This window comes from Apteryx rowi, unplaced genomic scaffold (genome assembly GCF_003343035.1).
Source record: "Apteryx rowi isolate R43461 unplaced genomic scaffold, aptRow1 scaffold_50, whole genome shotgun sequence".
In the NCBI taxonomy this organism is placed as follows: Eukaryota; Metazoa; Chordata; class Aves; order Apterygiformes; family Apterygidae; genus Apteryx; species Apteryx rowi.
The window spans coordinates 1,828,851-1,855,860 of record NW_020450761.1 but is presented as its reverse complement, the minus strand read 5'-3'; the positions used below and the strand labels follow the sequence as shown (position 1 = coordinate 1,855,860).

The following is a 27,010-nucleotide window of genomic DNA, read 5'->3' as shown; positions in this document are numbered from 1 at the left end:
TTCTTAAAGATTAGACTTTGACTGAAAAATAGGAATATTTCTGGATTCTTACCTAGGGAATTAAAGCTACAACAGCTGTTTGCCAAAACGCCACCAATGCATTAGATTTAAGACAAAAGCAACTAGAAGCCCTACTCTAACAGAAATAAAATTACACTTTATGTAGGAATTATCAATAATTTGGGAGTACTATAAATAGCAGAAGTTTCAATCTCATGCTACATAACAGCAAAAATACTTGATATTGGGGCTTCTACAGAACTTAAGATATTTAAACTGTATGTTTTGCTTCAGATAATAGAATATGGTGGGTATATGGTAATAGAATATGGTTCTATTTATGTAAAAAAAAAAACTTCGATTTTAAACCCTAACTGATAGGCGAGATGGACACACATGAAGATCTGGTACTAGGATCAAAAGCTGGATTTTCTTCAGCTTTTCTCTTATTCATATTGTAGGGAACAATGCAAGATCACTGCAACCCTGATTCTCATATCTAACATATGAAATTAGGCATGATTTTTAGGATACCTGGAGGTCGTAATCAAACCTGACCCATGGAAGGCTCTAAATGTCAATGAACCACTGTATTTCAGGTAACAGATGCCATGTTCTCTTTTCCTTTTACCTAGGCCCAGAACTGCCTAGCTGTAAAGAACAACAAATCTATCTGAAACTAAATCTGAAGGTAAGAATCAATACTATAGCAACATTCAGAATTATTGGCAGTATTGAAATCCTGATCTTGATCTTTGAAACGTTAATTATTAGAGGAAAATTCCATCTAGCTCAAAAAAGTATAGTTTGTGACATTTATCAGTCATCTTTGTATCGTTTGGTAACTTTCTTCTGAGATAAGTACCTTTGATAGGGTTCATCCACAGCCGAAATTTTTGATAGCTTTTCCTAATTTCATAATGTTTATATTCCTGTTTTGATTTACCACTGTTCCTGGATTATCAGGATTCTGTGATTTATTTCACCTTCTGAAAATCTAGTTACAGAATCACAGAACAGATCAGGTCAGAAGGAACCTCTGGAGATCCAATCCAACCTCCCCAGTTCCAAGCAAGGGCAATTAGAGCAGGTTGCTCAGGACCACGTTCAGTTGGGTTTTTAGTATCTTTCAAGACAGACTCCAAAACCTGTCTGGGCAATCTGTTGCAGTGTTTGACCACCCTCACTCATCTGACCACCCTCACTGTAAAAAAATTTTTACTTTTGTTTACACTGAATTTCTTGTACTTCAGTCTGTGCTCATTGTCCCTTGCCTTTCACTGGATACCACTGAGAAGAGTCTAGCTCCATCTTCCGTACTCTCCTCCATCAGATATTTATACACATTGATAAGGTCCCCCTGAGCCTTCTCTTCTCCAGGCTGAACAGTCCCAGCTCTCTCAGCTACTCCTCATAGGAGAGATGCTCCAAGCCCTTAATCATTTGCTGGACTTGCTCCAGGATGTCCCTGCCCTCCTTGTACCGAGAACGCAGAAATTAGATAGCGTATAGACATACGCTCCTAATTAGAAATTATCCAAGAATACTATTTTTTTTGTAAGAATGCTGAAAGAGGAATACATCCAGTGAGAAGTTCTCACAAATAACTTAGAGTTTCAGAGTCTCTGTTCCTACAAGGCTAAAAATAGGACACAGACTGGCTTTATGCTAGTCAGAAATAGATACTGAATTATTTCACTCCAATCACGGTCTTTTCAGGAATTGCTGAGACTAATGGGACAACTTTCCTGAAATTCTTTCATATTTCCAAAAGGTAGTCAATACCAATTAGACTTTTGATATCAGAGTGGAAGGCTGCCACTTTCATGCCAAACAGCGGATCTGGCACCAAAAAGGAGTCTTAATTTTACACAACTTGCCATCAGATGTGCAGATTATTCTCAGTTGATAATAGAAAAGCTAACCTTGATTATTTTTTCTAGTTCACAAACTGTTCTGCATAGTTCAAACTGTTTCAGCTTGTTTTTAACTACCATCACACACTACCCCCCTCATCCCTCCCCCAAAGGAAATTGTGCTCAAGTATTCTGAACAATTCTGAAATTTGTGAAGTTTCTCATCGTATCGCTAGGTCAACTGAAAACCGATGTATAAGTGTACAGCCCACCAAATTATAAGTACCTCCAATATATCACATATTTATACCAAGTCTGTTTTCTGTTGCTGGTGCAATTCCATCCGTCATGCAAAATACTTAGGAAGACAGAAGCAATGTTTATAACACTCACATTAGCATTAATCATGCTAACTTCACATGAGGACGTGAAGTAGGGCTCAAGTTAAACATCTGCTAAAGCTTGACAGTTCAACTAAGGATTTCTAGTTTTCACAGAAGATATTTGGAATGGCTAATTGTGAGGAGGTTATTTCGTACAAAGGCCAATTGTACAATTTATATTACATATCTCTCTCGGTTCCCTTGATACCTGAAAAAGCTATCCACAAACAATTATCAGAGTAAATACTGAAAAACAATGGCTTTGTGGCTTTTCAAGTGGAGGCCAGGATAGAAATAAGGAAAATAGAGACCACAAAGTCTTCTTACTACTTGTTAGTTCTTTCATATCAAGGTTGCTATCCATTGCATCATTCCACACCCTTCTGTTGGGGGAAAGAGGTGGTGAGACAGTAAACCACAACAGGAACTGGGAACAACAACCTTATAGGGATGTTCCACACTGAAAAATTCATCCCAGGACATGGGCAGAGGAACAAAAATTCTAGCTTGTGCAGAACAACTGCAGATCTAAGAAATGTAGTTTTAAACAAAATTATTTACTTTTTGTCTAATCCTGACCTTCAGTGCTGCCGTTCTTCCCTTATGGAAGAAAAATTCTTTTACGTATATGGACTCACTACTGTATATCATAGAGCAGATCATGCCAGAGTTTGTCAGAGGGGCCCTCAGCAGGAATGGAGGATGATGTGTGCTGTTGGAGTGCTGACCACAGAGGCTACAGATTTCAACCAACCACTGCAACCCCACAGAAATGGAGCAAAGGGGCCAATCTTTTACAACCAAAATATAGCCATAGGACACAGATGTGAATCAGACACTTGAAATGAATTTAGTCTCAATACATGAAACAGTTTTGGTATTTTGCCATCAAAAAGCCTCTAAGAAGAATACCTGTTGTCCTCTGTAGGACTACCAAAGAAATCCTCCAAAACACTGAAAGAGGCAATTTCCTGTCTGTCACTGGCTAAAACTGCAATTGTACAAATGTACTCCTTTTTGCATTACCTTGAACTTTAGCATGAAGAAAAAAAATCTGAATTTCGATAGAAGCATTGTACATTTAACTAGACATTAGTACAAAATTAACATACAGAATTAGAGATACAGAAAAGCCGTAGAATTCAGAAGCCTGTTTGCTGCTATGCTATAAAAGTTTTTTTTAATACATTTATATTCATAACTTCAGATAAGACTAAAATCAGACTTCAAAACAAAATAGCCACACAAAAAACATACATGATTTAATAATGATAGTGGGGTAATACCGAAGGTTAATACATTGTAGGAGACAAAACAACTATGGGATAAAATTAAAAGCCCTTTTATGGATTAATAATAAAACAACAGCTTAAAAATATTTAAACTGAGGGTAGATGTAAATTGTTATTTTTCACAGTGAAGGGAGGCCATCACTGGAGTTCCACAGAAAACTGAACTGACACTCACGCTACTCATAAACAACCTAAAAAGAGCAATGACCAGTGAGGTGACAAAGTAAGAAAAATTTCAGGAGCACCCTACAGGAGTGAACACATGAAATTCCATACAGTGAAAAGTAAGGTGATGCACACAAAGAACAAACCACCCCAACTTCGCATACAAAGCGATGAGCTCTGAGTTGATCGTAACAACACAGAAAACCCATTCAGGGATTATTACAAATCTACAAGTCTACCATCTTACTAGCTTAGTAATAGTCAAAGAACAAATTGAATCCTAAGAATTAGCAGGAGAGAAAGAGAACAATCAAAAATATCATTATGCCACTACACAGCAATCCATGGTTTGCCCACATCTTATGTATGTAGTTCTAATCCCTCCCTTCCCACCTCCTATTCCAAATAAAAAATACAAAAACCTGGTAAGTGTTCAAAAGTGCAACAAGAGTGGTCAAAGTAGCTTCCATATTAGATCCAACTAAATAAACCAGGACTCTCTAATCGGGCACTGGACAGACACCTATGAAATTACAGGTGATAGAAAGGGCATGTAATGCTTGCTGGCTGTCCCTTTCAACACAATAAAGAGGTCATAAGTAAAGCCAGCAGAATTAAAACAATTAAGGCAACTGCACTTCATAAAATATGTAATTAACCTGTAGACCTTCTTACCCTTTGAATGCCAAAAGGTTACACAGGCTCGAGGAAAGGCTGGACAAGTTTAAAGAGGAGAAATTCATTGCAGGTTACCTACGGAAACCAGGTCTGATTCAGGAAGTTCCCACACCACGGGTTGTTAAGGGACAGGAGAGTATTACTGTCTCTTTACTGTATTCTTATTCTCTTTCCCACCAATCTGCTTTTGACTATTGTCAGAAACAGGATATTAAGCTAGAAAATCCTTTTTTCTGACCTAGTGTATTCCTGAGTTACTAGGTTTTAAGACAATACTGAAGTTCTTGCACACTGTTAACAGAAATCAAAAGCCCTGCAGCATTTATGGGGGGCTGACAACAGAGCCAACCAAAAAAAAGCCACTTGTCCTATCTCTACCAGCCAGCCACAAAGACTAGTGAAATACCTCCTTTAAGTCATTCAAAATCAGAGACACCTAATCAGCTAAATCTCTTTCCATGCATGCCATGTTTATCAAGAGAATGGTTTGGCAGATCAGTTAGCTTCTACTTGCTTCTCTGTCCAGCAGCTTACTTCATCACCCTTCCTTCACATCTTTCTGCCTCATGCAACCTTGCTGCCTTTCTACAATTCATTCAATTTACCAAATATCACACTTTCCATCCCTAAACAGATGATGATGTACCCTTATTTTTGCATTTACCATAAACTACCCAAATGAAAAATAAAAAATATATACTTATGGATTAGCTCAGCTATTTCATGTTATTATTTTTACTTTTTGGGGGGAGAGAGCAGGGAGATAGGGATAGGAGAAGCAGGGAGGGGACAAAGACTAGTTTCTGAACAAGACTGAGTCAGTGGTAGGGAAAAATGGTTCTGCAGATTTTCAGACTGCTACTCCAGCTAGCAGAAAGTATGTTGTGAAACGCACAAAAACTATCACTCACTCTAGTAGCAGAAAATTGATATACAAGAGGTTTTTTTGTCCAGCTGACGTAACTTCCACTGCTTGGGTTGAATCTCATTTGGTAGCTATATGCTTACTGGTTTTTAAATTCTGAATTAAGATCATTACCAGAATACTGCAATCCTCACTATTGCATTCAAGCTTTTTAACTTAGGCTCAGTTCTTGACATCATGTACAGATCACGGAGTTTTAAATCCTCTACAGTTCCTACTCTAGGAGATTTGTTTATAGCTCTTGGATGCACAGAGAAAAAGGAATAGATGACCAATGAAATAAAAATGAATATATGCTACCCTCAGTTCTAAATTCACAGTACAGCTGACCAAAGGGCATAGCAAATCTCTAGTAGCCATCTAAAAGGTCTTCAAAGCTACAACTTGCTAGAAATGCAGAGCATGACAGAGAACTTAAAGACCAAATAGCTAATCCTTGAAAGAACCAGTGCATCACTTCCATCACATCTTTTCAGGCCCTGTTCCTAAGATAGAATGAAGCACAGACCACAGATGTTACCAACTTTGTAGAACCATAACATCCATAGGCATTAGTTTAGTTGCATCACTAAAAGAGGCTCCTGTCCTCCCCCCTGCCCCAATCCCACAGATAATCATTTCTGCTACACTCCTTAGAGTAGCATCTGTATTTTTAACGCAGTCAGATTAGTTTTCGCACACATCAGCTCCCTAGTCTGGCTCTTCATATGGCTGTTAGTGCCAGCACAAGAAAGGTAAGTAAAACAGAGTCACAAAACGCGGCATCATTCCTTTCAGTGACAACAGAAAATTAAGCCAGATCAAAGTGAACGCAACCATTGCGTCAAAAGAGAAAGTTCTTTAAGATCAAATACGAAGTCTAAAACAAGACTCAGTTTTCTTTCTACTAAAAATGCAAGAAAAGCCCAGGAAAACTTTTACAGAATTAGCTTTAAGTCAGAAATGCAACACAAACAGAAACACTCTGCTCTGCACTCACAACTCTACATGTAGTTTTCCAAAGTATTAACAGCTACATGCAACAGGTTTACATCAAGACAATTTTTTAATATTTGAGCTAGGAGGTGATATACTGGAAAAATGATGCCAAATAGTTCTGTATCATAGTAAAAGTAACTTAGTACAGCGGATTAGCTAAACTCAAGGGAATCAGTTCCCTGACTTTCCTACTGGAACAGGAATTTAAGATTTAAAAATATTCCCAAACTAAATGAAGAGACTGAGGTGACAATACAAAGCTACAAGATCGGAGAAATTTAAAGGAAAAGATTAAGTGAATGATGAAGAAAGGAGCCAAATTTAAATGAAAACCAGCCATGATCAAAGCAAGAAAGAGAGTTTCCATGATTCTGAAGAGAAGCCATTAGCAAAATGTAAACAATCCTGCCAATATACACTGATATAATGCTCCACACTACTCTCTTGGCTGTAATTAATAGAAGTTTGGTTAAGAAATGTGGCTAGCTTAGACTTCTCTTTCTACAGATCCAGGTTTTTCTCATGCTTTTTCAGAACTGGTGAAATAGATTCCCAACATATTAAGCCTACTGTCAGACAGAAAACCTCTAACAGTTGTGTTTGTGTAAATCCCTACTCTGTGCAGCACTATTTCAAAATATCAAGATATAGATGATGCCCTGAGAACAAATAAAACAATCTCATGCATTTTCACAGAAACCAAATTTAGCTAATCTCTCACTTCTTAGTAAAAGGTCTAAGAAGAGGGGARTGGAGGAGGAGGATTAATTTAGATTACCATTTAAGGGCCAGGTGTGAGCCTTCCTGTGTGCCCATGCAAGGGCGCACCCTCGTTTTCATGCACTGAGTGCATGTAAAGTATCAAAATCACGGAGGGAGAAGGGAAAATGACTGCATGTGAAGCTGGCAGAGAGGAAAGTACAACAGAGCTTTAACTCCTCCTGATGTAGCCATGCTAGCGTATTACAAAAGGTATGTTCTGTCAACTGTCAGGCTAGTAGTGAACATATTTCTCACACAGAAGTATTTGAAAGAAGTTGTTCCCATGTAATAATTCTACAGCTGTGCGCCTAACTTTCTTGGGGTTTTTTAATGGCCATGCACTTTTTGAAATTATCTAAGTTTGTCTTCTACATTGTTAGCACTCTGTCTTCATAATAAAAAAATAAAAAATAAAAAAATCAATGTGCTATTACCCTGTCAACCTACCCTTGCAAGAATTCTTTGAACGTCAATGCCTAAGTAGGAAAAATGTATGCATTAGCATCACTAAGCACACTAATTTTTTTTTTTTTTACTTTAACATAAAACAGAAATTAGATGCAAAAACTGATTTAGTGTAACAAGCAAGGATTCACAGTTGACTTAGAAAGATAAATCAGTAAATAAGTGTCCTAAAGCAACATTAAACTGTGCCAAATTTCACTGTGCATAGTGTAACAAAAAAAGCTTCTAAAAGTGATAAACGAGTACAGTGTGATGCATCCAAATCTGAGGGCACTGCCCTCAGCTGCATGCACACACAAATTCATTTTGAACTACTTGTCCTTCATAAGCAGTCAAAACAATGCATCTCTAAACCTGAGAGCCAAAGACAGATCATGGTTATTTACACTTATCAGAAATGCTCTTATTACAGGTACAAATGGAACCCACAACGGGGAGCAACTGTTTAACAATAATTTCCTGATGCCTCAATTACACATACTGGAGTTGTTAAAAAGGCTCTGAGGAGTTCAATTTATATTTAGAAAAGTGTATGTCTAGCCATTGGGACAGGAACAACATGAATTTTACAACTGTTAATAGAAGTTTCATTTGGACAATTGGTCAATACAAAATTTAAGTAAACATTGTTTCTTACAGTTTTGCTAAGTTGTGGGCAAGTGACATTTACTACATAGGCAGCATAAACTATAACAGGTATAAACCGGTCTTCAGCAGTGAATAACTGCAATCTCTCATTCATCAGTGAACTTGGAATTGTGAACTGGAATTCTAATCACTGAGCAAAATTTATTACCAGTTTGAGTCACTTGGGTCAAAAAAGCCTTCTCTCCACCCCACAGTAGTTAATTCTATCAAATCATTTCAGAACCTTAAACTATCAAGAGGAGCGAGTCTACTGCAACACGGAGTCTGGCTAACACAAAGAAAACAATCACTATATCTGCTAATATAGCACTATAAATCTGTAGTGATTTTCTTAGTAGCTATTAGGACACACTGCTTTAAAGGGTTAACTTTAACAGGTCACCTTGTGAAAATAAAAGCAAAAAAGTCACAAAAATGAACACAATGTTATGTTCTATTTGGTCTTGAATTTAATACTAAATGGAAAAAAAAAGTAATAAACCCCCCATAAGGAGCTTTTTCATTTTATTTTATTTTTGAAGATAGCTAGAACTTCCAAAGTTCAGCCTTTTCCTTGAAAAGACATGCTAAACAAGGCATCTTTTTATTGCCAATAAACTAGCAGTTGCATTGTCTCAGGCTACTGAATATACTCAACTTGCAGCATTTTCTGACATATATAAACAATATATAAGATGCTTGGAGATAAACAGACATATACTGATGTGTAAATGGTTTAAAATAAAAACATTAACATGAGATCAATAGATATCCAATTCTTGGATTCTGCTTTTTTCAGATAAAGATATTCATTTGGTCTTAGTTTCCCGCTATATATATTTACCAAAATATCATGTATATAAAGTATTCCTCTTGCAGGAACATGGAAAATTCTCCTGTAAAGCTAAGGAAAGATTAGGTGTAGCTTAGACACTTAAGTATAGGTTTCAATTACATTGGAAAATGCGAAAGAAGTAGGACTTATTTACAGACACTACTTACCCGTGTGAAGGTACCCTCAAAACTGTGAATATCCAGCTGTGGCTTCTGAGCATAAACATAAGCATTGATTGAAAAAAGATCCTGTAAAACAGATTAAACTGCTTATTATTACTCAAACTTCAATTTAATTACTTATTCTGATAAACCTTTTAATGGTAAAAATTCCAATTTATTCCTCGCACCACAAACTTAAAATGATGAAAGTTTTTCCCAGCTAAAAAATAGGTCTTTCTTTCAGTAAATCTTGCTATAAAGGAACCACATCCAAGAAGATATTCTAAATGTGTTGTCAGTTCACACACTAAACTGTTTTACATTAATAACATGAGCTACAGAATCTGATCTAATTTATTTTCTCTTAACATTTAATTTCTAATAGTGTAACCTTAAAATAGTATTTTCCATATATTTATTCCTTTAAAAAATAAATTCAAGGTGGTTTACATCAAACTGGAAACAAAACTTTCCTAGCAAAGAAGAGGCCAACATAGTATGGAGAAAACAATGAAATTGATTAAAGTTCTCTTAAATGCTCACTGTCCCCATCTACAGACAACCCACGAGAAAGTCCAACTTCAAGAAAAGCTGGACACTTTAGCAGCTTGACTCATATGCTTGAAGTCAGGAACAAAACTTACCTAGACTGATAAAACTAGGTCTAAATGGTACTACTACTCAGGACTGCAAACAGCCCACAGACATTCCTACCCTAGAACTAAGAGGAGTAAGAAACTCTTAGATACTGTAGTAGTGTGCTTTATATAGAGATGAGAGTATAGTGTAAACAAGAAAAAACAATCAGATGATTTTAAGATCTTAAGAGCTGTCCCTGGAGGCACAGGGAGGACCAGCTTAAAATTATGAGATATGTTTTTCCTCAATTGTTTTGTCAGGAAATTGTTCTGAAGCTGCTGCCTCCCACAGAAAGGACCCTGCAGGCTACTTTTTAACAACTGCTACACAGGAATTTTTGCTCCTCCTCGCCAAAGCAAACATTTTTGTGCTTTCTAGATGGACGGGACCAACAGCAGGCAAGAGATTTCAGCACAAGTGGACCACTCATGTATGGATCCTCCTTTGGAGAGGTGCAGATACTTGAAACCAAAACCAATTAAACAAAGAATCATAACCTGTGATGAGATGTAAGGGTTTACCTTCTCACTGTACCCAACTCCTAAGTATTTGGGTTATCTCCACCTTTATTACTGGACCAATCTTGCAAAAATGCTAATCAGACATCATCTCTGGGGAGCAGATTACAGAGTTATAAGGCCCTGTTCATGCAAGCTAGAATGTACCATCTTTAAAAGTTGAATTAATTTTATAGCCTCTTTTAGGGATGCATAACCACACCCCGGCTCAAATGTAGCTATTTATAAAAGCAGCAATTAACTTTCTGTTCATATTTTGAATATTACAAAAATCAAATAAAGGGCACAATCATCCAACTAAGTGTTAACATGTCTTAAATTCTGACCCATTTGTATCCTTTTATTAATTACTCTGACAAAATGACCACAGATTTTTGAATACTAATATATTTCACTTTTTCAGATCAAAGTGAATGTGCTTATTCAGATATTTTATATTTATAAAACATATGTTTGACTCTGGCTTAAATATAGATCTGTATATATCACTGATTTTGTATTTCAACTTATATTTTTATTTTGTAGACCAGAAATGTCTCTTATTTCATACAAGAACACACAGACTAAATTTTTCACATGCCTTATATAACATGAATCAAACCTGAACATTAGCTTTCACAGATTATCTTTATCTTAAACCATTAGTCATTTACTGTAGTCTTTCACATGAAGTTTCACTCACTGCATCCTTGTTCTTCCAGTCTACTTTTCATCAGCTTCACGAGAAATAATTCATATGAAACTAATACACATGTGGTGTCTTATATCTTCATCATTCACTTCTTCCCAATCTGTTATCACCTACAATTTAGCTAATCCAGGCTATTATGTGCTTTATTATGCAAAGAAAAATAAGAGTCTCTAAGTACTGGATAGTACAGCAGAAAACTAATACCACACACATACTCATATACACAATAAAAACTGTTAGTGAAATGTGTCAACCAAAAACTTCTCTCTTTTCAAAGAATGCCTTAGCAGAAAACGTTAGAATAAAAGGAAGCAAAAAGATTCACCTTTTTAAGTATACTGGCATTTGTACAGTAATATACTCTCCTGCTTCCTAATCTTTCTTTATGTATTTGCTTCTACTGTGAGATCCTCTCTCCTTTGTTACATTTCAAATATAAAAGTTTTTTACATTCCTTTGGTGTCTTCTATTTTATGTTTTAGTTCTCCTTTTGTATTTCTGATCTAACACCTAAACTTTTCATATTTTCCTTTTTTTCAAAAAAAAAAAAAAGAATTTAAACTCTGACAAATTCTCTTTTCTTTCTGGAGAACTGAGATCTTCACATTCCCTACACATTTGTGGCAAGCCCCTAGAGTGTCAAAAACTAGAACCAACAGGGTATTCCAAATATGGAGGGTTTTTTCCCCTTAAAACTGAAAAGTACTATAAAAACGTATGCTCTGAGAGAAATCCAGGTGGTAATTCATTGTCATTTCATTCATAATGAGCAGAAAGAGATGTGATACAAGCACATTTAATATATGCACAGTAGCTTTCTGAAGTACCTTTTTATTACTGGGGGAAATTGCTATACTTAGCAATAAAAATTTACCTGGTTAGGCTAATTCATTACTTCCCCTTATATAAAAGCAGGAAGAAGGGAAATAACCTTAAACAAGAGATTTTATTTAAATTTTATTAGGAAACAATTTTTTTCATTAATGATTTAAATAATGAGGAACTCCATCTTCATAAAATTTACCTTTAGTATAGAATGATTTTCATACTATAAGCACTGAACTGCTGGTTCACTGAAGTCAAAGAATTCTACCAGTATGTTCAATGGGAATAGGATTCTACATCAAAAAAAAAAGTGATGGCAAATAACCTCTGCTATTTTCTTACTCTAAGAAAAACAAACAAACAAAAAACCACACACAAATACTTGGGCAGAGGGAGGGGTTATAAAAATCCTAGATTGAAGAAACAATATGGATCTCAAGTAATAAAACTAAATTATTTTAAATAAAACAGTAGATGAGATTGATTTTTTTTTTAACTTGATGACATCAAGCATTTTATTCCCTATCACCTGCAAATAACCATTCAGAAGAATGCATTTCATCCATCTACATGGAAATCCAGGAAGTGACTTGATGATGGTACAATAACGAAAATGTTCCCTTTTGCATTTCATAATACTAATTTAAAAAAACACCCTAAAGTTATCAATAACATAGAAAAATCTTGTCTATTAGGTCAAGGGCAACATTTGTTCACCTTACTTAAAGATCATTAAAATACATTCTTAATCATAACATGTAGTTCATTACAAACAAAATTGCCTTTGGTTCAATAAAACTAATTAAATGTAAATGGTATTGTTTACTGCTGTATAGATCTTCTGATATAAATCAGCAAGTCACCATTTATTGAAAATTACAGTGACCTCACTGCTGTTAATAAATTTACTTGATCACATAAGCGAGAGAAGAATGCCTCAGAATGGGTGTATATTGTCAGAAAAACACCGCCCCACATCTAACTATGAAACTGCAAGAAACCTAATCTGGGTGTTACAGTATTTGCTGCTCAGCCATCACTAAATGACTTGTTGAAATTTTAATTCTCTGATCACATTAAGTGGTTTAGGAAGACAACAAAATCTGTACCGATCATCTCTGGTGGTGTCATCTGTTCTTTAAGAAAAGCTCCAAAGGTCTGCAGGTTTGTTTATTCCGGGTGTCACTGTGGGTAAGGTTACAATGCTGCTCTGCTGATGTGACTGACAGCTCACGACAACACAAGATACTCACCACCTCTATACCAGATAACTAAAGAAATCAAACTCAATGACAATTATGGACAGTATATTCTGTCAAATATATGGCCAAATTGCTTAGTCTACTTTATGCTCAAATTACACAGATCGTTCTTTTAAATTATTAAAAATACATTGTAATATGTAAAACATATACTGTAAGCTCCAGCTTTGAAAATGCCCTGCAAGCAGCTGGAGCAGGCATTGTAACAGAAGTTGATTTAAGGGTGGAGTCTCTGAAAGTCAGGAAAGGCACTACTGTAACCAACTGCTACTCCAAATGGGAAGTTAGTTGAAATAATTTGATCTGCTGCAGCAAAAACCAGAACATCAGCCCAGAGATGCTGAGGGCAGAATGACTGACCACAGAGAAACAGCATCTTACACCACTCCATGCTTCAAATGGGGTCTTTTTGTAAAGGGAACCTGTCCATTGAATTACTGGTTTATCAAACAAATATGCATTTAAGCTAAGAAACCTAACCTATTTTTATAGTCAACCATACAAATATGAGCGTTTACTCCAGTTTCAAGGCAGTATTGAATTAAAACGTAAAGTTTCATATATTTGAAATGGACAAAACTAGTAGAACAGGTCTCGTCTCTAAACGACACTTAAGTAAGGCCACAGAACATATTATATTATGCTTTATCCATTTTCTTTACTGTTTCTTGTCACTAATGCAAAATTTAGCAAAAGCAGCACGCACTCGAGACACAAAACTCAGTTTATCACTCCTTACATGCACAAAACTGGAGCTCAGTTGAAGCAAAGAGCTGAATAGAGGGGCCATCAGTGTCATATTACCACAGCTATTTTACCAATAGCCCAGCAGGTGGCAATCAAGATTTATTGCAAGAGAACCATTCCAGCCTTTTTCTTTTCTTTTTTTTCCTTTTTCCAGATTGTAAGACCATCTGTAATTTACTGTGCATGCATTGATAGTTTATAAAACAGACATATTAGAAGAATCTTACTAATATACTAACTATGGAAGTGGCAATATTGTTTGACAGGTATTATACAAAATTGATAGAAACAGGTATTTATCACATCAAAATGGTCTGGCCTTTGAGAAGGTTAATTTGCCAAAATTCCTTAAAGTAGTTTTCATTAATTACTTGATTTAAAAAGGCAAAAATCAAAACATTTAGACAGGTATTCCTTGCCCAAAATGCCCTATTTTCACTGCTTTTGGGGCAAGCATAAGGCACAACCCATCTTGCAGAGCAAATGACATAAATGGAATGAAATGAGGATTACTTTTCTAGCAGTCCAAACTTTTAAGAGAAGGAATTGCCTAATTCTCCCAACCTTTCATAGAAGAAAAGGAAACCAAAGTTGATCTCAGACTGGAGCACAAAGCTCTGTCCTCTATAGATAGCTTCAACCCCAAATTTCTGCAAAAGTGTTTTTAAGTCTATCAGAAAAACTTATGTCCCTATACTGTGTGGGTAAGCAAGATAATCTTTCAGTTACTATAAAAGCCTAGGGTGAGAAAAAGTCCACCTAAAATGGATTGTTCAAGTTATTCTTATTTTATAAAAGCTGCTTCAACTTTTTTCCACTGTGTGTATAAGAGAGCTCAGGTAATATTCTCTGAAAAAAAAAAAAAAAAAGTATTTTAAGCATCCCTTTTTGTATATAACTTCAGTGCAAAATTTCCAAGGGTGTAAAAACTAGCCCTACATGTTTAAAGCATATATCCTATTGTTACTGTTAACTCTTTCCAAAACCGTATTTTTACTGTAACTATAAAGAAACAATTCTGCACACTGCATTATAATCTTTAACTTTTAAAAATGAATATGCACAGGGCCTATTTATAGACACAAATTATGATCTAACACAATTTATGAMTATTAGGAAAAATGGGCTCTTGGAGTAGAATAACTTCATAATGTTATTTTTTAATGTTCGTTTGAAATCCACAGTTGCTCAGATTTTCATACAAATCTTATGAAGTTGCCTATCCACAGAGATTCTTCAGATGGCAAATAGCTCTTGCATATTGTCACCACCCCAGTAAAGGCAAGAGTGCCTTCACAGAAACTAGAGAATTGCTAACGTGCTTCCCAAAGGATTGGCAACAACGTCCTGGACCTTGTGCGGGGCTGCACTTTCTGTGAATGATGTGGGGGTCCCCGAACAAAGAGGGTTGCCATTTGGAAGCACTGAGCTACCATTTCCCTTGAAAATTCACAGGTAGGGTTCGGGAACAAAGCAGACATGATTTAACCATTGCAAACTGTCCAAAACCAGATAGGAAGCAGCCATGTAAAGTGATCATCATATTAGAGATAAAATCCCAAATATTTCCTAGCAACTAGAACTTAGATGTATAAAGCTAATGTATAATCTTTTCCGAAAACAGCTGTTAAGGGCCAAAATGTTACAGGCAGGAGAGTGAGGAGGGAACCAACAAATATCCATGGCTTGACCAAGCCATGCAGTACGGAAATTGAGATGTAGTTAAATTAACTTGGCAGAAAGCATCATATGGAGTGTCAGTTACTTGAGGATGATGTGTCAACTTAATGTGTACTAAGTTGCACATAGTTGCCACTATCTAGAAAGCACTATTATTATTATTATTTTTTTAATCAAAGCCAGCTAGAAAGTTGACTGGTTTTTAGTTATTAAATACATGCATTTATGTCTCAAAAACACATTATGGACATAATTTTTATTATTAGAAAAGAATATAGGCCAATGACTAAATGATAAAACTGACAGAAGATAGTTTTCCTATTATAAATACTAAATTCATCTATAAGTTATACGATACTTGTTAAAGTCTGTTCCTGCACTAGAACTCTTGTCTTGGAGAATGATAATAAATCAAATAGAAATTGATTACATTTAGAAAACAAAGTTGCCTATACACTGATAAGCTATCAGGTTTCCAATTTAAACATGTCTACAATAAGCAGTCATACTTCCTGTTTTTCATTAGCAATTACAAGCATTTTACTAATGTTTCATGATCAGTTTTATTTAAAGGCTTTCTTTCCACTGCCTTGTCAATCAGCTTGTTTTCAAATACAACAACCTTCAAAATTAAGTCATAGAATTTGACACTGGCCTTTCTGCTCAAATTCTTCAAAACCAACTTCAATTTCTCAATACTTTGATTCCCTGAGTAAATCAAAGCAGACTAGGAAGTATTTTGAATATTTTTACTAATTTGCTTACACTTAACCAAACCACTTAACCAAACCACTTAACCTTTACCCACTCAAACATGGCCAAGATTTTTTGCAGTTCCCGAAATGAATCGTGGATAGGCAGTCAAGGAAGGTTAAAGGTTTTCTGGGAATACAATTCATATGACCATTTAGCATACATCAGAACGAATGCCAAGTCAGTGGTGTGCTTCTAGGAAGACAATCAAACCTCCAATTCAAATTATATTTCCAGTGACAGATCAATTAAAACCATAAAAAGTTCTCTAAATTTTTTTTATGTGCAAAGGACAATACTTAAGTAATTCCACAAAAGATGAACAAGCAAGAAAAGTAATTTTTACCCACTTACAACATGTTATGCAGAAAAAAAATCAGTAAAAACAAGACAAAAGCAACATATCAGGGCAAAGAATTCACTCAATCCCATTAACTCTTTAGCATCTGAGGATTTTCATCAGAAATTTCTGACAGCCTGTCCATCAGTCGGATCACCCACTTTCTCTTCACCACATCAGCAGGCAGATCACAAGTTTTACAAACCATTTACACATCACATGGATGGGTTAAAGTAGCAATAATACACACTGACCCTACACTAAAGCTGTACACTAAATGAGAGTTTCTAATGTTCTTTTCCAGGAATACATTTCAGAGCTAAGTCACTTAAGAGCTAAGGTATAACCTGTTAAAGAATATAAGAGAATAAAAGAAATAGAGTAGCAGTTGGCTGTGCCATGATTAAGCAAAACCATCTTCTTCCTCTTGACAGAATTGGTGAATCCTTTTTCCACTGATATTTGAAACTGTACTACATACCAGTAAACAGCTTGCTTTTACTTTTTCCAGTAAAGACTAAAAAAAGTTGTATAAGAAATCTTGTTTGGGGGCATTTCCTGCATGTTGGATGCTTGAGCTTGTAATACTGGCTTTCTTTCAAAAAGAAAAAAAGAATTTTTGTTTCTGCTTCAAAACCTGGAGTTTTTAAAACGCTAAATGTCTCCAGGTTCTGTCCCTGACAGAAGCTCTCGTCCTTAATGCCCTGACTATCCACGATCCTTTCCTGTTACACCCCACTATTCTGCTCTCCTCACCCTAGAGCTCTTGCCTGCTACTCTCTTCCTTCCCTCCAAAACATTTTCTCTTTCCCTTAGACCCCACCTGGCATGACCAACGCTCAACCTCCAGTTTCATCCCTCACTCCCAGTCCTCTAAATTTGAACCTAGAAGATTTTTTTTCACCCTCCTGGCACCTGAAGCCAGTAGCCAGAGCACAAGGAACACAGCAAGAAAGTTTCTGTTAAGCTAATTTCCGTGGGGTAGCAACTCCACAATTCAGGATGAATAACTGCAGAACTCTTGCTAAGATCTGGCAGTCTGACAGATAATGCACTTATTTGACCTATAAAGGAGGCATATGCACAGTCCTCTTAGAATATGTTCAGCATTAATAACACATCCAAAAGATTTAATGCCCAAACACCAGTAATTTTGTACAGGTAGATTTCCATAAGGCTCAAGCTTGGACATGTTTTCAGAGGAAGTCAAGTAATATCAAGCCAGTACAACTTTTCTGTAAAATTTCAAGCTTCTCCAACACACGGGACACTTAAGCTTCTCAAAAGAGACATACTCATAAAATCTACACAATTTTTAGTAGGTACATGTGTGTATTTTGAATATATATTCACATATGTACAAAAATGGGATACATGTACAGACAACACATATATATATATATGGGACACATTGTACAATTTTAACAGCTTTATCTGTGACATTTACAACAAATTATATATATACACACGCTCAAAAAATACACACATTCAGACAAGCGTTAAAAAGCTCTCTTTGCATGAACTTGCACACTTCACCTAGTCAGACCAGAAAGCTTCCTGACAACAAAAGCACTTCACCTTCCAAGAGCAGATTGCTGTTTCCCAAGCTTTAAAGCTAAGTGATTAGAGCAATGGTTCCTGAGGCAAGAAGGACTTGCACTTGCAGTGTAACACTTGGTTGAAAACACTACAATTGTGATACACTTCAGTGTGGTATGGATCAGTGTGGAACACAGCAAGAACCATTAAGTTACAAGATTTAAAAAAAAAAAAAATCCAGTTCTGTTTCCTTTTCTTTTCAGTGTTCAACCCAAAAGACTTGCCTAACCCAACTTCTCACTCATCATTCAGTAGAATATCTATTTCTTCTTTACTGCAAAAACTAAAACTGCGTTAACAGACATTTTCCCATTATAAATATACTTACAATAATTGCAACAGTCTTACATAAAAAAGATATGTATATATACACACACGGATGGAAGATATTTTAAAAGCAAATAGATAAAATGCTTACCCCCAAAGCTGGCAATCTTTGTGTACAGCTGACAGCAACCTTTAGTTTCCAGTCTGTTTCTCCATCGAGCTGGTCAGTTCGAATGAAACATGAACCTTTAAGTTATAAAAAGACACCAAACTATTTTTTAGGTTTCATAAAAATTCAGTTTGGGTTAAAAGAAAATTTACAGAAGTGAGAATGAACTGATTTAAAAATGTGTTTAAATAAATGTCCCACATACAAGAGGACTGATACTTTGGAATGTCTGTTTGTTGATTTAATGCTTTCTGCCAGGAATGCTCTGGATATCATGAAATAGTTGAGTAAAATTTTTCTGATAAAATTAAAAATATGCTTGTTTATAAATGGGGGAGGAGGGATCCTATATCGTAGGTATCTTAAGACTGTATTATCTCCAACAGATCCAACTTCACTGAAGTCGAAACAGATTCCATTTTCTCTCTTTTTAAAATTTGGTCACTTTTACAATTCCAACATGTTAGAATAATTACAAAATGAAGACATGCCTCTAATTTTTGTCTTGTTGCTGGTATGAGACACCACACCCTTGCATTGATTATATTTTCCTGACTCTTTTTTGTTGGATGCCATTCAAAACAGTATATAGGGCCCCAACATATTAAAGGAGATAATTTTAAGTTACCTGTACATCTCAAGGACCCAAAACTAAAAAAGCTTGTCAACACATGCACAACAATTAAGATATGATGGAAGCTCAAGATAGAGACTTATTCATAATGAAGAAAACTGGTGGCACCAATTTGCAAACTTCACACACAGAAGACTCATATCCAAGAATTACACAATTACTTTCAGCACAGGAGGAACCCCTGCCCAGGAGGAACCCCTGCCCCATGTAACTACTTTGACTGATATGGCCACATCTTTTAGGTGACCCTGTTTGGGCAGAGGAGTTGGAATAGAGAATCTCCAGAGGTCCCTTTCCACCTCAACTGTTCTGTGATCTGGAGTACTACATGGGTTACTAACGTAAGATTCAAAGACAACAGCATATGAAATTGCAAACCTATTAAAAACATGCAGGAACGGTTAAAACCTCCAGCTAGCTTGCAGCCTTTAAAAAAACCTGCAGTAACATTTTAGAAATACTCCTTGGAGTTGCTACAGTAAAGATGCCTTAAATATTTCTAAATTAGTAACTACAGCTTCCATTACATTACAACTGAACAATTTTATACACTATTGCTACGGGTGTGAAATCAAAAATAGCAAACTAGATTTTTCTATTTAATTGTAAATTTTAAATGATGTGTATAGACAAGTATGTGTGCACATGCACAATTCCTTCTAAATTTCAATCAATCCCAATGGAAACTAACTAAGTAGTTTCATCACTAGAAGTGACACGGTAACAATTAAACTGAAAGAAACACTGGCAAAGTTTACCCACTAGAGTCTTCTTGCACAGAAAATGAAACAAAGGGCTAAAAGCAGTGTATTTAATAGGTAACATATCAGAAAGGGTATCTACAAACGAATGCAAAATTAAGAGAGAGATTCTTTTTTCAGGAAGCAGGCTGACAAAGTGCCAGTAAGAATGTTCTGTTCAGTGCCCAAGTTCAGATGTATCTGGTGTCAAAACCGAAGCACGYGGACCCCCATGTAAGTAAAGTCTAACAGAACCCAATATTTTATTTATCAATACTTGCAATTTAGCATTTCAATGACCGTCTGAAAGGACATGTTTGAGATATAATTTTAGGTGGCTTCTATCTGACTTGTAGATAGCATTTTTACACAAGAGTCTTTTGAAAGAAGCTTACATACCTTCATGTAACAGCTGTACTTATATTAAGTGCATATTAAATAAAAGAATCTTTAAATCTTAATGTAAAAGGCTTTCAGAACACATACTTTGCTATTACTAAATTTCTTTCAAAGCTCAGAACTGCACATTACAAAACTGTACCTAAAATAAGTTCTTGAACAGCTGGTTTGAAATTCTTGACAGGATTCCTGATGGATTTTCTTCTAAAAATAAAACACTGTAAAGCACTTTTCAAAAAGTCTGTTGGCACATACAGCATTATAATTAGGGCTGAGGTATCTAGCACCACCTAGAAATACCACAGTTCCACCGCACTTTTTAATCCATGGCATACATCAGTCTACTTTCCATCATACTTTCCCCATGCTTCCCCTATACAAGACATTTCATGGTTCTCTTTACCCTTCCTGTCAATGGCTGCTATCATCCATCAATTTCATTTAGAATTATACTACAGATCAATGCAGTTCAAGACCAGTGTGGCTCCTGTGAATGGTTGACTGCACATATATTCATTTAATAGTGCTCACAGTATGACATGTATTGGCCAGCTGCATTTCCTCTCTACTTCAGCAGAGAATTTCATCAATAACTTATCTTATAGCCTGTTTCCCTTTTATCCACAAAAAGGGACGGCTTTGTGCCAAGTCAGCTTTCAAAAGCGATCACAACAGCAAAACTGAAACAATACCCCCTTCACTTTCAAATACTTCATCATATTTCACTAAGTAACTATACTATAAGATAATGATTTTAACCCTAGCTTAGCTAAGATATAAATATGGAAGATTGAACATGTGATCAGAAACAAGTTATGTATAAAACCAACTCCCCCTCGAAACCCCAGAACTTAATAAGAACCAAATATTTCCCACTGTCTACTGTGTAAGTCACATGTACTTCACCCTTTAGGCACATTTGAGTCAGCAGTAGATATAACTTCTAAAACCAAAAAAAGTACTTTAACAGAGTATGTTTGAGGTCAACATTTAAACAAATTAAACAACATTTTTAAAAAAAACAAAACAACTAAGATTTCCAGCACAAATATGACTAAGCAGAAAAAAACACCTATACAAGTCTCAGAAATTGCTATTCCCTCTGTATTCAGTGATAAAGTGTTGAACCTGACACAACATTATTTCCCAGCACGTGAAGAATCAAAATAAAGTTTTAGCTACTCTTGTAAGTATTTAAACTCCGCGCTGTTTAAATCAAAGTCATGAGGTATTTTTAAGTATTTACCAAAGAACTGTTGGCTACAGGAAAATAAAATTGCACACTGAACATAGGAAATTTGTAAGAGGACAAATATTTTTTCACTGGGTTAAATATAAAGGCGAATGAAGATATTAAGGTATTTATTTTATACAAGAAGGTACTCAGATGCTCATTTCCTATAGGCAATATACTGTCACCCAGGATTAGCGTACAAAATTTGACACAGTGAATGTCTCAAGTATTTCTGCCTTTATAGTGAAAATTTTGTAGTCAGATGAATTATAATTTAAGGGTTGATTTAAAGAATTACAGTGGCTTTAAGAAGTTCAATCATTTAGATAAAGTGGTACAAACTTCATCTGAGCAAGTTGAAATGAATTTAAAACTGCCTAATACTCATTTAGTTTAACCAATTGAAGCCAGGTGTAAATCAATTTAGAGTGTGTCCATGCAAGGTGCTGTACCAATCCAACTAAACTGAGTTTTAAAACCATTTCAGTTGAAATCCATGTAACTTGCATGCTTACACAAGTTCTAGGACTACAATTTCATTCGCTGGTTTCTAGCAAAAGTTCAACTATAAATTTGAGGACTTTCCAGAGGTTAGCCTATGGTTGCTTTTTGTGGAGGGAAAAAAGCACCCGCAGTACAGAAGATGAAAACCATTTTAAGGACCTGAAGTAGCTATGTAACTTTAAAATATGAGGATACATTGTCATTTTTAAGCAGATCTCCTGCTTATGTATGAAGCAACAAAACATCTTATTGTTAATAAGAAAACAATTTTCTTCTGAATATTGTTCTAATCACTACTACATATGTTAACCAAAGAATAAATAAATATTCAAATACAGGTTTTATCATCTTTCTTATTAAACACGTTTTATTAAAACATATTAATGGAAATATATCTACAAAGTTATCCATATCACAACAAACATGAATTGAAATCTTTATTAGTTCAAATTTATCAAAAATATTCTCAATCTAGAGGCTTTTTCTACCTAAGAACCTAAGACTTTTGTTACAACCTATAGTGAAATGCACGTAACCAGAAGCCAACATTACTTCTTTCTTATACAATAATAGTCTTAAGATTAACTGTTCAGTTTTATTACTTAATGTTTGTGATAGCACATAAAGGGACACCTGCTTGTTGACAGTGAATTCATTGATCTTAAGGCCTCCTTTGAACAGTATCATAATTTACTTACAAAAACAGATTTCTCTGAATTTAATACAGATTTATTCAGAATACTACTATTTAGATTTAAAACTAAAACATTAACATTTGAAAGACATACAGTTACACCTAAAACTGCAAAGTTAAACAAGTGTGCCTTGGTACAGATTTTCAGCAGATGCATAGTGAAAATACAGCAATTTTAAGAGCTGTTTTACACGTTAGTAGAATATTAAACACAAATAATGTAAATATTCAGTAATTTTTATGGTGTTTAAAAAATACGTAAAAGCTTATCTATTAATTTAGGGCCACCATACACATGGCTAAGATTTGTCAAACAAAAGTACTATGCTCAAGATAGAGCTAGCAGATTCTTACCTACTCTGTGCGTCTCTATGTGGATTTAGGATTTTATTCAGAACATACACATAGGACATGACATGTCAAATACTTCTGGGTATAGCTTATACCTACTACACATGTGTATGGCCTGTTGATTCTTTTGTGGGCATGCTTACTTCTAGCAATTCTGAAGAAAAGGCCCTCAACAAAAATTTTCAAACTAAAGACAGGTGGTGTTTGGAGAAGGCTGTTCATATTTTAGCCTTTAACTTAATTAAATAATTGCTTCATAAGCTTCCCCTTATTTAAAATTATGCACTAACAAGATTTGGCTACTTGATGCATGTTATACCAGCAAAACTCCTATTGATGTTTTATATATTGATTTCTTTAATGTATATAGCTTTAATTTCCTGAAATACTATAGTAATGTACATAAACCTTTGCTGCCAAACATTTAAATTATGTTTGCATACACACCCTTCAGCAAATTGATAACGGTTTTTGATATAAGCTTCTGCAAAATAGCACAGGCTTCTAAAAACAAGCTACTACTTGGGCTGCTATATATTTTCTAAATCTATTCTAGCTTACAGGGGTTTTTTACTTATGTCATTTTGAAGAGAAATATTGTTATGCATGAATTATTTATTTTTATTTTTTCATTTTCAAATGTTGTTGATGAGCAGAAAGAGTGACGAGCAGAAAGATGGACTTGTTTACCTTAAAACAATTACTTTACTAATCAGTCTGTTTACCAAGTAGTTTGTAAAGAAAGTGCAGCCAACATGAGAAACCCCCAAAAGCAATACTGACATACAAAGAGCAATCCTATTCTGCAAACATAAAATCATTTAAATTATTTTTTATTGAACTGCATCACCTGCTTTCTGTGGAAGGCTATTACAAGGAAACAAAAAACTGATCAAAACAACATTTAATATTTGTTATGACTGTGGGAAAAAAATCACTGCTACCCAGGAGAAGCTGGTTTAGTTTGCTGCAGAAACAAAACTTAACTATTCTTTTTATGTAATTTATAGACTTTCTTTTGTATTACATAATTATTTCAGAAACCTCTTTAGCCAAAGGCCTCCCTTAGTAGCCTGACAGTGTCATAAAAGAATCAGAAGCAGAATATCCTACCAGTTACACAAGTAAGACCTCCTGTTCTGTTAGCTCAGGGAATAATACTGTTGAATAATCCAAGACTGGGTAATTAAATCCAAGTATCTCTAAATGCATGCATCAACTCATGGGAAGTCCCCACAGATCAGATTCTGAAAATACCAAGGAAAAATTTAGATAGACTGGCATAACAAGACAACAAGGCTTCACTTTGCTCCTTGCTTGCAAAGTCTATTGGCTTTGTTTTTATAACATAAGAGAAGGGGGGAAAGTGTGCTAAACCTTACAGCACTTGATTTCCAGGGCTAGCCAGGCTTCTTATCTAATAAAAACCATGAGAAATTAAGATGATTTTCTTGTTATAAAAAGAAAATTTAAACATTTGTAAGAAACTATCCCATTCATCTTGTATCCTGAACTTGATTCTCATTTTCCCATTCTTGGTTCCTGGCTGGGAAGAAAGATCTGAGAAAGAAGCACTGAGTCATGAGATGAGACAGAAGAACAAGGACTCTAGAATTCAGGGAAAAAGTAGGGAGTAACTTATTCTGACTAGCATTAAAAAAAAAGTAACAAAGGGAACAACAACACATCCTTCTAACAATACTGCAACACAAACTTCTGTCCTTCACTACTACTACTCTTGCTTTGAGCAGTCGCTTACAGCAAGTCTTGTCTTCAACTACACCTATTAACTAACATTTTAAAAGTGAAATTATTTTTAAAAAGAATTTCACTTTTTGATTTAAGAAGTGCATTCAAATTCCTTCCACAGAGCCTTAAGAGCCAACTCACACACAGTACATGTTACAAGTGTCAGTATATTCAGTAAAAAATAGGATATAAGAAGTCAATAAACATATGAATTCTGAAAACCTTATTTAACTTTCTCCTGGAGAACATTTACATTATCAGGTTCCTGCTTGCTAACATTTTGCCAAATATCAGCAAGCTTAAAAAAAGATTTGCCAGTGAGCACTAAATAGAAGTTACAGGTATAATTCAAATATGCCATAAGAAACATTTTAATGTTATACTGTGTTAAAGAGGCAAACAACTATAATTTAATTGTATATAACAGATATGCAGAAATATGCATATTTTACAAGACCCAATGCCTTAGCCTTGAAAAGGTATTTTTATCTGCATAAATACAGGGTTCGATTCCACTCTGCATTACAGATATATAAATCAAAAAGATGTAGAATGTGTACACTTAAGTTAGTCTAAAAAAACCCATGAAGTTAAATTACATTTACTTTATTTAACATATAATTGACAAAAATTCACATCAGTCATTCATAACATTGACATTGTTAAACCACTGTAGTCTGGGCTCCTCACACATATGAATAAAGAAATCTAAGTAAATAAAATTACGTCCACCTTCTCTCTCAAGAATTGTATACAATAAATTTTTTATGAATGAGAACAGCAACAACGAATGCCTTTTAAGCCCTGGCAAAACTGAATTATTAAATCTGTCTCCTATATCCTATTACAGCCTACTTATGAATACTTGATTTTATTTTGTATAATTGACAACAGTTGCCAGGAAAGGAAGGTTTTAACGGCAATCAAATTAAGATCAACTGGTGTAAGTGTCACAGTGAAGAGCCTGTGTCAAGCGTTGATGAATTAATTGATGGGTCACTGAAATAGGGCACATAGAACTGTCATAAACAGCTATAAATTATCTCATAATATTACCAGCCTTCCTGCTAGGAGTCAGTATCCCCAAAGCATTGAAAGAGATGGGTTACAAGAATATATCCAACAAAGGAAAAATGGACATTGACTTTGCATACCTAACACCAGATCTTTATCAACAACTTAATTTTTAAATCATTTATATGACTGAAGTGACTACGTGCATGAAAATTTTAAACTGATGACAAGATGAATAGCAGCACCAAGACAACATGTTTGAGTAGAGTTTCGTTTACCACTATAGGAGGTAATTTTCAATTATGATAGCTGCTGGGGGAGTAGGAGGAAGCAAAACACCTGAATCATCCCGAACATTTAAGCTATAATGCCATCACTTAGGATGTAAGTGAAAAATATAGTGGCATTTATACAAGATGGATGAAATGAGTTTTAAAGCATTAATTTCTCTTAAGACCAGTGAAAGAACTGCGTGCACTTGAGATATTTGATCTGAATTAAGAAACCCATGAAGCAATTGATTAATTGGAATTTAAGCCATCAGTCACTGGATCCATCAACAGATTCATTTACATTCTAAACAATCAGCTGATGGTCTTATAGGATACCATGTATTAATACACAGTCAATATGATACCACCAAACTCATCACAATTCCTTATTGACAAGCACACAGATGCTTTTAATCCAAACTTGATCACATTGCATATATTTTTGGATTGCTATATTGATTCAGTACACTTTAGGAATTTTTATTTTTATTAACATTATGGAATTTTTACATGCAGCAAACAAAGCTCCAAGGCAAAAAAAAGTATCTACATTCACAGTCTCAAATTTTAGCTTATTGATTCATACAGTTTTTGGATATGCATAAGGACACTAAAAACATTAATTGGACAAAAAATCACAAAAAAGGTCAAAATGTATCAATTTATAAAATGGTAGTAGCTAATGCCCCCTTTCTATTTAATAGGTTTTGATGTTCCCTTTTGCTCTATTATTCTTCTGATGTATACTAATCATCTTCTGGAGAAGGACAGCAATACAGAAAAAAAATCTAATTTATTTACA

At 35.1% G+C, this 27,010-nt stretch overlaps 1 protein-coding gene across 5 annotated transcripts in view; it reads right to left on the bottom strand.

The window, feature by feature from the left end:
• ATP9B (ATPase phospholipid transporting 9B (putative)) overlaps window positions 1-27,010 on the bottom strand; it is a 180,387-nt gene that overhangs the window by 90,682 nt on the left and 62,695 nt on the right. For all 5 annotated transcript variants that reach the window (XR_003255779.1, XM_026079780.1, XM_026079781.1 and 2 more), the window contains 2 exons: window positions 18,600-18,694; window positions 9,134-9,214 (listed from right to left, as the gene is read on the bottom strand). Coding sequence is in view for 4 of the 5 variants with exons in the window: in XM_026079780.1 (XP_025935565.1) it covers window positions 9,134-9,214; window positions 18,600-18,694 (176 nt within the window). In the remaining variant the exon portion in view is untranslated. The remainder of the gene's footprint in view (window positions 1-9,133; window positions 9,215-18,599; window positions 18,695-27,010) is intronic.